The sequence below is a fragment of the Orbicella franksi genome, chromosome 8, assembly GCF_964199315.1.
Source record: "Orbicella franksi chromosome 8, jaOrbFran1.1, whole genome shotgun sequence".
In the NCBI taxonomy this organism is placed as follows: domain Eukaryota; kingdom Metazoa; phylum Cnidaria; class Anthozoa; order Scleractinia; family Merulinidae; genus Orbicella; species Orbicella franksi.
The window spans coordinates 6,790,683-6,801,189 of record NC_138152.1 but is presented as its reverse complement, the minus strand read 5'-3'; the positions used below and the strand labels follow the sequence as shown (position 1 = coordinate 6,801,189).

Below are 10,507 nucleotides of genomic sequence, written 5' to 3'. Positions count from 1 at the left end.
CTCCTCCGCTGACGAGGCCTCATTGAGGTCGTTTTAATGTAAGGTGGGAGAGGAGAGGGAGAAAAAAAAAAGTGGGACTGCTCTTCCTCTCCCTCCCTGCCTTAGGAAGGCCTGATACTCGGATACTCAGAACTTATTGCACGTTTTGAACATGAGCTTTCAACGATTAAAATCGCTTAAAATAACTTTTGGATCCCTTTGAAATCTCGAAAAATTAGTGACATGATCGTGCAATTGTCTCACCGACTGAGACCAACTGACTGAGGGGGCATCGGTAAGGGACAACAAACATGGCTTCTTCGGCAGCCGGAGGGAAGTTAGGAATCGTTTTTCACGTTTTTGGAGGAATTCTTTTTGCTTACACGTTTTACGAAGACGATAAAGTAGAGTCTGCTCGTGCTGGATATGGTGGGAGATGGAGATTTTTAACTGTGTTGAATCTGGTAAGATATTTATAATTAACTTGAGAACATCGGCACTCGGTTGAACGCTTACCCCACGGCCCAAGGAATGCAAAACTGTTTTTGTTTTTTTGTTAAAATAATAATTTCATCCGAGAGGTGACCTCTTGTTAATAAAGTTAATTTGTGGGCGTTTGGTGGCCTGGGGACTGCGATCGGCGGCTCTTCCGGCTTTTAGAGTGTGTAAGCACTCGACGGTTGCAAGATCTTGCAAAGATGGTGGTTCCTCGTGGCATGTTCCATCTAGGTTGTGGAATATTTTATATTTATGGTACATATTACGACATGCAAATTGTGACAGAGCATATATTGAGTTATGGAGGAAGGCTGAAGTATCTGACATTTTTAAATTTGGTGAGTTATCTAGTCATGAGAGGGGTGAATATGGGTATGCAGATCCGCCAATCCGTGCCATTTTTTCGCCAAATCCGTCAATCCGCGAATATTTTTGTTCAAATCCGGAACCGCATTGTTTGAAAAATGTCTGTGGCGTATTTTCACTCCAACAGTATGTAAGATGGTTGTTTAGTTTCCCTTCTTCCCTTGGGTGGGTGGGTACTCCTTCTTGTAAACCTAAAAGTATGTGCAGTATTAAATAGCATGGGTTTTGAGTCTGAAATAGGTTGTGCATTTCGACCATTTTGGTGTGTAATAGGGTTTACTATCACCCAACTAGTGGACTAATGCAAATCCTGCATTTTGATGGGCTACGCTACTAGGGGACTATTAGTAATAGTCATCGAGTAGCGAAATTGGCGCCATCGAGCGTGACGCTGTCTTTCGTTTTATTCCCAAATAAATATTTCTTCAACTTGCATTTGTTAATTTTATTATTACGTTTTCTGTCCGACTAGTTGGGTGATACTAAAACAATTAGACTCTTTGCCCTCAAGGGGTCAATAGCCCTTGCAGACTATGGGTTTCGGTTTTACTACGGTTTGATATTTGCTGAGTAGTCTACCTGGTTCGTCATTGGTTTGGTTTTGGTTTTACAACTCTCAGCTGAAAACCACTCCATCCCTGTCATTCATCTCTTGATCGAGAAGTGAGGTATAATTATAAGCATGAGGTATTTAAAGCCCTTTTCAAATGTTAACCGAAAGAGATGCAGTTCAGTCTAGGTCTGAGATAAGGTATCAATTTTTCGGTCAGGTCTGAAAAAGGGAAGGAAATGATCGTTTATTTTGAGCTTTTGATATTCAATACAATCACAGCATTATCTAAAGCACTGATAAAATGCACACCACTGAGTGGAGACCTTTTCTACGATGTCATGCTTTTTTGATTTTTATAAATTCAAACAAAAAAAATTAGGCTTACCTCTTGATTTATAATGCTGAACTGAGTAAGTATGCAAAGTTTCACAAAACCTATTGCAAACACATGAAAATATGGGAGCCCAAACTTTATGATGAAACGTATGGCGGGGGGCAACGATTACCCCCTAGTATTCATTCATTTTGCAAAAACTTGGCAGGTCTGCAAGCGCACATTTTCATGAGTTTATAACAGATTCTCAAATTGATTTATGGTGGTGAATTTTTGTTGATATGAAAAATATGAAAGGTTGTTGTATTATATGGAAAGAGTGAATGTAGACACAAGTTTCTCTTCCATAAAAACTGCTTCAGGATTTTTTCAGGAGTTAATTTGAGACACCCGTGGACAATCCAGGATAGTCTTGGACAGGTTCAGAGGTCTTCTGCATATTTTGAAAATCATCAGACATTAACTCGATTCCTCATCTTAACAAATTTGCCATTTAGTTTTGTATGAAAGTTCATTGGTAAACTGGTAGATGTGGATAACATCGTCAAAGTCGCAAAAACTGGCTGTAAGATAAGGATCACATAATTCCAATAACAATGCCAAACCCAAATCTATATAATCAAGTCTCGTCCGGAAAAAGAAATCGAGTGTTTAAAACACTAACATCATGACCCTAGCTGACCAAAGATCTACGATCCGAACTTCCTATCTGAGGATCCACAATTCGACCTTTAAAACAGGTAGAGTCCAGAGTCCAGGCCAAAATTCACAGTTGATCTGTGACCTGCCCTATTTTCGAAATCTGCCAATCTGTTCAATTTATCGCAAAAGTCTGTAAACTGTGCGATTTTTTAAGCCATATCTGTTGATCTGCAAACCTATTTACCCCCCTCAGTCATTAAACTGGTACAAGTTTAATGGCTGCCTGCTGCGTCATGCCGGCTGCAGTAAGTCAAATTGTGCAATAGCTGTAGCCTGTGTTGAAGACGGAAATCAAAGATGATGGTTTCCCGAGTGCTGTTTCATCTAGGAGGCAGATTGTTTTATATTTATGGGACGTATCATGACTCATACATTGTGACAGAGGATAGAATGTTGTATGGAGGACGTTTTCAGTATCTGACCTTTTTAAATTTGGTAAGAGACATAAAAGCTGACTGTTCGACTAAAATTTCAGTAAAATTGCCGACCTGTTAATTAGTTCAAAGCTATTGACAATTCTTTTGGGATGCATGCTTTGTCGTTTGTTAAAGGAGTTGTAAAGGTGACCTTATCAATACATGTAATTCATTTGATAAATGATCAGTGAAGGCAATCTTCTATCCCCAGATACAGATAATCTCCCCTGGGTCAATAGTCGCTGGAAACATCTGCACATATGAGACATACCAATAATTATGCATCAAATCTTGAGGGAGGGGTCAGCAGGGGTTTCATTAGAAGCCGGCAACCGGCGAAAATCGCTGCCTACTTTGTCAGAATTTTCCTCTTACCACTGCCTACTTTGTCTGTATTTTCACTCAAATTATTAAAAAAATTCATCAGTTTGCCACCTACTTTAGTTAGCTCAGATGGCTATTTTGAAACTTATTGAAAACCCTGGGTCAGGTAAACTACTGAACAGTGTTGTTATGGGGGAGGTTCTGTTTTCCGAGGTCCAAAACCTCACCTATATACTGTTTTTAATAGAAAAGGTAACCCTTTCACGCATGCTCTGGACATAGCAAATGGTATCCATTTCACATATCTATGGCATTCTTGTCCTCAGAGGCTGCGCTCCTTTTGGTCAGCACCAAGAATTGCAACCTCAGGCCGGACCCAATTTTCTGAGTATGCTGTAATTGGCTAAGCTGTAGCGGCTCCCCTGGCCATTTTGTTTTTTGTTTTGCTGTCTGTTTTTTTTTGTTTTTTGTTTTTTGTTTTTTGTTTTTGTTTTTGTTTTTTTCTTTTGCTTCCTCTTCTTTTTCTTTTTCTTTATGTGTAATAGTAGGCCGAAGCTTAATAAAATAAAATAAATAAATAAACAACACCGGAAGTCTGCAATTTACAGACTTCCCATCAAATCTTACAAATCTGATCAATTGGCTGAGAATACGAAACGAGTGCTCTGCACATGGTCGGAAAGTTGGGTTTGGCCAGAGGTTGCGATTCTTGGTGCTGACCAAAAGGAGAGCAGCCTCTAGGTATGAGGATGATATCTACAGAAGATAGATACATTGTAACCCTTAATCAGTAGCCGATTGTGCATAATTGAGATATTTGGAACAGGTTTTCAAATGTTGTTCCTCTTCTGTTCTTCAAAGATGTTGCCACCTTTTTATATAGCTTCAGTCTGGAAGGAGTAAATACCCCTCCTGGGCAAAACCTCCCTATATGTTCCATTTTTGGGAGTACTCCCTCCTGCTATTCATCGCAGGAGACAAAATTATACCTCTGTCTACCTTGACTCGTGGATAATAATACATCTGAAACTTATTTTATATCCTGTAAAATAAATCCTGTCTTAATGGAATGAAAGATTTTTCAATCATACTTGGCTTTTCATCAGTTGAGATTTTACCATTCCTAGCAGTAGAAGTGAAAATAACTTCTTGGCTTTTGTTGTTTTTAAATTTCTATTTAGTCACTATTGGTATTATAATTATTTATAACTGTTTTATATTTCTTTCAGGTTTGCCAGTTGATATACTTTATTATTGCTCCCTGTGCCGATATTCTGACTCTTTTAAAGGGACATGAAGACAACTGGCTTGTCAGACTTCGTGATACAGTGTTTTGTGCACTAGCATTTCCTCTTGGTGTGGTAAGAATTGATCAAATGTAAACAACAGTGGACTATAATAATAGTGAAACCCTGTTAAAATGACCACTGAAGAACAGGCCATAGAAGTTTGTTGATAATAAATTGGTTACTCAGGTGGTGTCCGTAAACACAGTCCACCCTTATTAATGTGATGACCTCTTGTATTAAAGCAATGGCAATTTCAATATACCAAAATTTTCAGTATAATAGAATCACTCTATTAGAATCTCTCTTTAGTGACAACACTTTTAAGGTCAAATATTTATTAAATGTAAAACATATTGGGCATGTGAACCTCTGCTTAAGGAAATAATTACAACTGCTATTGAGAGCTGATTGTTTAAATATGAAACATTCTAACACTGGCACTTCTTGAGAAGGAATGCAGAGTGGCAGAAATTGAGCCTAATTCTTTTCCTCTGGTGAATTTGTTACTTAATTTTCATTGCTTCTTGTGTTATATTGCTTTCTATTTCAGTTTGTAGCTGCCACCTTTTGGGGTATCTATATGATTGACAGAAATTTAATTTTTCCTGTTGCAATGGATGCGATAATTCCACCATGGTTGAATCACCTTTTGGTAAGTAAGAAATGTTTTTATTTAATAGCACAAATATTCACTGGATGTCATTTAAGGTGAAGTCTGCATACAAGCCAGGGGATCCATCAGGCTGGCACTTACAGTATCTCCAGTTTCTGTAGCATGAAGCGACAAGGAGTATTAGCCTGCAGTGCAGGCGTTTTATAGCAGTATTAGCTAGTGATCGAGTAGATTTGCGGCCATACTGGTTTAGAAAAAGTGGACGGGGAGGGGGGTGGGGAAGAAGAGGAAGAAAACAACGTATTTTTCCTCCCCCTCCCCCGTTACTCCTCTTTCAGCCTAACACCCACTCCCTAGGACACCTTTTCATCTCTCCCCAAGCCTCTTACGAGTTTGAATCCAAGATGGTGCTCACTTAGTCAAAATGCGCTCGATCGCTCGCCAAAATACGCCTGCATTACAGGCTAAGGAGTATTTCTATGCCCGACTGGACAGGATGCTAATTAGTCAATTGCACGGCTATCCCCAGTGTTAAATTTCCCGTTACCCATTTATACACCTGGGAGGAGAGAGGCATGGTGAGAGTTAAGTGTCTTGACCAAAACCACAACACAATGTCCTTGGCTGGGGGCTTGAACATGGGCTAAACGATCCGGAGTCAAATGCACAAACCATGAGGCCACTGCACCTGCCACCTGGATGTTGTGTACAAGTCAAGACTGTATACATGTACATGTATAGTCTCTTTCCTTAGTGTATTGTGAAATATTCTTGTTCTGTAGGGGGTGGATGGGGATTAAAATCAAGAAACTACTCAGGCACAAATTCCAAAGCCCCCGAACATCTTAAAGTCTGGTCAGGGGTTAGGTGCAAAGGTGGTTTTGTTAAAATGTCACCAAGGTTGTTTTGTAAAATTTAATGTTAATTAATGAAAAAATTGTTGTGGAAATGCTCTAAGTTTTTCTGATTTTTTTTGTTTTTCAGCATACATGGTGTGCTGTCTTTGTGATTATAGAAGGTGCCTTCATTCGGCACAAATATCCCAGGAATCTTGTTGGCTTGGGTCTGCTGGCCACATTTGGTGTGGTGTATCTTATATGGTTGGTCTGCAACTTTTTTGGGCGTAAAGTTTATCAATAAATGCTGCTTCAGTAAGCTCGGGGTGCAGGCGGGGGGGGGGGGGGGTGACTCCCATAGGGAAAGTTAAGGATGTAAGTCAAGGATTTTGTGCTCACTTAGGATGTTCAGTGCACCACAATCCACCGTGTGAAAAAAGATGGTGGTTGTACATTTTACCACAATGCCTAGTGAACGTAACACAGCCCAAAAGGCACAAAGAAAGCCTTATAATTACAATATTTGTCCCTGTGCTAAGGATATTTTAAAAGTAGCCTAGGTTTGAATATTTTATAACGTTTCTGTATGTTTTTATGAACTTTGTTTAGGTTTTCATGCGCTAAGAACTACGGGTAAATGTACCAGTCGCCATCTTTTTTCCCACTGAGGATTCTTTTAGCGGTCAAAGTATCTTTTAGAATGCACTTGATGAAATAAAAAAAAATGCTGTCAGTTCCGTTTGAAGTGCTATCTATTAGGGGGCAAATAAAACTTGGGCCACACCTTGATTGGTGTCCTTTTAATTAGGGGTTTAGTTCAAATGTTCTGATGTGCATCCCCAATCATTTCATATGGAGGTCTCTCCAGGGGGGCAGTCAGTCAGTTGGTCTGTCTGTTGGTCCAATGGGTCAGTTGGTTGATTGGCCGGTCAGTCAGTTGGTCGGTTAGTCAGTCAGATGGGTCATTTGTTCGTTTAGTCAGTCGGTCAGTTGGTCAATTTGTTTAATGAAGGGGTAGTGCTTTGTAGTTTTTTTATTGCTGTAATTTAGGTGAGAGCCACAGGTTTCTCAGTCCAGGACTGTTAAGTGTTTCCCTCATTAAATAAAGTTATTATTATTGTTATAATGCTCGAGACATCAGCTTTACAAACTCGCTACAGTAGTTAAATTAATTTATTTACCAGCTTCATGTTGATGCATAGCTAAGTATCTCAATGGTTTGGTACACTGTAGTCAGTTTAGGCAGTCTGAAGTTTGAACTCTGAGGGAACTCGTAGAAATACTCCAAGATTGCAGGTAAAAGGTAAAGTCTGCATACGAGCCAAGTGGCCCACCAGGCCGGAGCTTATCCTGGTTTCTTTAGCATGAAACGACTAGGAGTATTTCTACTGCCCCTTGGGTGGGATGCTACTCCGTCACAGGGTTACCCCCAGCATTAGGTTCGCCAGTACCTATTTATACACCTGTGTAGAGAGGCACCGTGAGAGTAAAGTGTCTTGCCCAAGAACACAATGCAATGTCCCTGGCCAGGGCTCGAACCCGGACCGCTTGATCCAGAGACGAGCGCACTAACCGTGAGGCCACCATGCCTCTTGATTGCAGGCTTTACCCAATCACTTTACTAACAGAGGAAAAATTATTCTTTTAGGATCATGTGGATTGCATATGCAGCAGAATTCTGGGTTTACCCATTCCTTCGCATCATGCCCAATTCTTTTAGAGCAGCATTCTTTTCAATGTCTTTCTGCGTTCTTGTCTTCTTCTACTTCTTGGGGAAGTGGATGACACTGTTTATATGGGGAGGTAAGAGAGACTTAGTAAGTGTCACATGCAGCTTTACTGCATCTTTCAATGATACATGAACTCTGCTCAGTTAATCACTGTTGTTGCCGTCAATCCTTTTAGCACACCTCTCAGGAAGCAGAAGCTTGCTTTATTTTAATGGGTTCAAAAGGTCAAGTTTGTGAATTGCAATTGGTAATTTTCTATCCTTTTTGTTTGTTTTTTTGTTTGATTGACAGCAGAGAAAAAAAGCAATCGTTAGTTAACTTTTGGACTTCCGAGTTCTTGGGTTATTGAAAGGCGTAGAAATTCGTATAAGGTAATTGTTTTAGTTACTTTAGATGACAAATCAGTTGCCTTTAGTTAACATTTTTTAAAATATTAACCTTTCCCCTCCCCATGCTTCTGGAAAATAACCCCCTTAGCTTAAACATTGCAGAAGACAATTCCAGAATAAATATAACCACTGCAAAGTATAAACCAATGATTTGCTAATATCATATTTTGTTATGTAGGCATGAGTGCTTTTCTGGAAAATATACCACTTGTGAGATATCAAGTTGAACACTTGAAGAGAAATTCCATATCTATGCACGCCCATCATGTACTAATCTCTATATATTGTAGACGTATTATATGGCTGTGTCTCACAAAGACTGGGAACTACCGAATTCACGAATTTGACTGGTTGAAATAGATATTGACCGCGGTCTAGATTTTCCCATCTAGACCGGCATCTAGCTAGACCGGTCCCATTTTGCGTTGAAAAAGTAGCAAACTAAAATACAAAAATGTTCACCATTTTCTTTTATTTTCTTCTCAATCATTTATGGAAGTGCCAAAAAGCCTGATGACAAAAAAAGTAAAGAGGACGAGCAAATTTCGGCGGGTTTAAGTTAAGCTCATCGCCGTTCGCAAGCAAACTGTCAGCAAACCAGTTACATTAAATTAAAAACGAATTAAAGTTTTCTTCTTTGCCATATAATAAACATCTTATTAACCGAGCTAAGTCGGTCTGTATGGGAGAATCTTGACCTCGGTCGTGTGTACAGACCTCACTGCGTTCGGTCTGTACTCACAACCTCGGTCAAGATTCTCCCATACAGACCTCCAGCTCGGTTAATAAGAGCTAATTATAAGATTGCATCCAAATAGTATTTATAAGCCTAAAACTGTTAATATAATTTTGTACATGTTAAAAAAAATATTTCTAGTATACAATATTTCTTCCTGATTGGTGAAGATTCCCTTCCCTGAAAATAGGCCCACGAAAAAGTGCATTCGGAATACAAAAAGAGTAAAATCTGTATACAAGCCAAGAGGCCCATCAGGCAGACGCTTATCTCCAGTTTCTGTAGCATGAAGTGACTAGGGGTATTTCTACTCCCCCCCCCCTACAGGGGATGCTAGTTTATTGCAGGGTTACCCCCAGCATTACATTCGCAGGTACCCATTTATGCACCTGGGTGGAGAGAGGCACTGTGAGAGTAAAGTGTCTTGCCCAAGAATACAATGCAATGTCCCCGGCCAGGGCTCGAACCGGAGACAAGCACACTAACCATGAGCCCACCTCGCCTCCGCTAAGCATAGTTTAAATCAATTGAATTACCTCGTTTTGTTGTGTAACACTGTTTTGTTTGTATCACAGATGGAGAAGAACAGAAATCCACAAACTCGAATCCAAAAGAAGGCGCCAGAAAGAAAGTGAAGAAAGCAGATTAGAATGCACCTTGTATCTTTAAGTACAGCTTTTGTTAATTTTTTAGTTCTGATTCTATTTCCCTGATTATTTATTTGCCCATCGCAGTGCAAATGTTAATTGATAACCTAAGTAAGATCTAGGTATATAACCCTTGTGGGCGTTTCACTTCTTAAACTTTCTTTTAGTTAAAAATTGTTTAAACAGTTTCTACGGGCAGATATAGAATCTACAGGCAGTTAGAAGGATCTGATCAACTCAAAGAAAACGTTTAACAGCCGAATTCTTCCATGAAGAATTATGGATAGGTGTACGATAGCACTCAGAATAATTTTGATTTTAATACCAGGAGTAAAGGTGACATTCTCTCGCGCATCATTTTAAATTCTGATTTTATTCACTGCAGTTTTATTAGCGCGTGTTTTGATTGGCCAGAATTACTCTGGTTTTGGTTCGATTATTAATTCTTACTAGGACACATTTATTTTTGAGCGGTTTTCATTTGAGTGTCGAAAAAGTAATTGGTTTTTCTACGCTTCATGATTGACTTAGAAAACTCGCCCCTTTTTAATCCAATCAGAAGTAATACCAAAACCAAACGTGACTCACTTGCACGCCTTTTCCCGGGCTTTGCGTCAGAAACGTGTCTTTACTTCGAGTTTTGATTGGTTTGTTGGGTTGTCTATGTCCTTTGTGATTGGCTAGAGTGATTACTTTGATTTTGATTTTACGACACTCAATTGAAAAAAAAATTTTTTTTAAAGTTAGCTCTGATAATCTGGTGGAACATGATGACTCTATTAATCTAATATGACTCTATTTAATGGATAAATCTATTGTTGACCTCAATGTATGGTATACAATAATCTGATTGTTGTAATATTTCATAATGGTCCGATGTAATGTAATTTCTTGAACGAATGTACAAAGTATGAGAAACAAAATGACCATCGATGAAGTTTTATTTAAATGTGACCTTTCCGATCATTTCTTAGACTTCGAGTAGTCGCTCTTTCGCTTAGTCCGTCGAGCGAGACCGTAAATAAACCGCGAGGAAATGGCCGCGTGAAATCCTGGGGACGAGAAGCGCGCGATCGTGGCTTCTTGGCCCGAGGA

General features: G+C 39.4%; 1 protein-coding gene across 4 annotated transcripts; it reads left to right on the top strand.

Annotated features, from left to right (window-relative positions):
* The first annotated feature begins 165 nt into the window (after positions 1-165).
* LOC145494477 (androgen-induced gene 1 protein-like) lies at positions 166-9,426 on the top strand. Of its 4 annotated transcripts, none has more exons than XR_014050255.1 (6): positions 166-443; positions 4,402-4,533; positions 5,012-5,113; positions 6,059-6,174; positions 7,559-8,011; positions 9,341-9,425. XR_014050255.1 is itself a non-coding variant. In XM_081473946.1 (6 exons), exons 1-6 carry the CDS (start codon positions 291-293, stop codon positions 9,412-9,414), a joined length of 732 nt encoding a protein of 243 aa, XP_081330072.1. In that variant the 5' UTR covers positions 174-290; the 3' UTR covers positions 9,415-9,426. The 4 variants fall into 4 exon arrangements, 3 of the variants coding, with proteins under 3 accessions (XP_081330072.1, XP_081330073.1, XP_081330074.1); XM_081473946.1 differs by having other exon boundaries at positions 174-443; positions 7,559-7,713; positions 9,341-9,426; XM_081473947.1 differs by having other exon boundaries at positions 354-815; positions 7,559-7,713; positions 9,341-9,426.
* The last annotated feature ends 1,081 nt before the right edge of the window (positions 9,427-10,507 follow it).

What these genes read in the sequence shown, in the direction of transcription:
- LOC145494477 (XM_081473946.1), top strand. Translation starts at nt 291, where the DNA reads ATGGCTTCTTCGGCAGCCGGAGGGAAGTTAGGAATCGTTTTTCACGTT. An exon ending in TAGCATTTCCTCTTGGTGTG is followed by an intron (nt 4,534 to 5,011) that starts GTAAGAATTGAT and finishes TTTCTATTTCAG; the next exon opens with TTTGTAGCTGCCACCTTTTG. An exon ending in CATGGTTGAATCACCTTTTG is followed by an intron (nt 5,114 to 6,058) that starts GTAAGTAAGAAA and finishes TTTGTTTTTCAG; the next exon opens with CATACATGGTGTGCTGTCTT.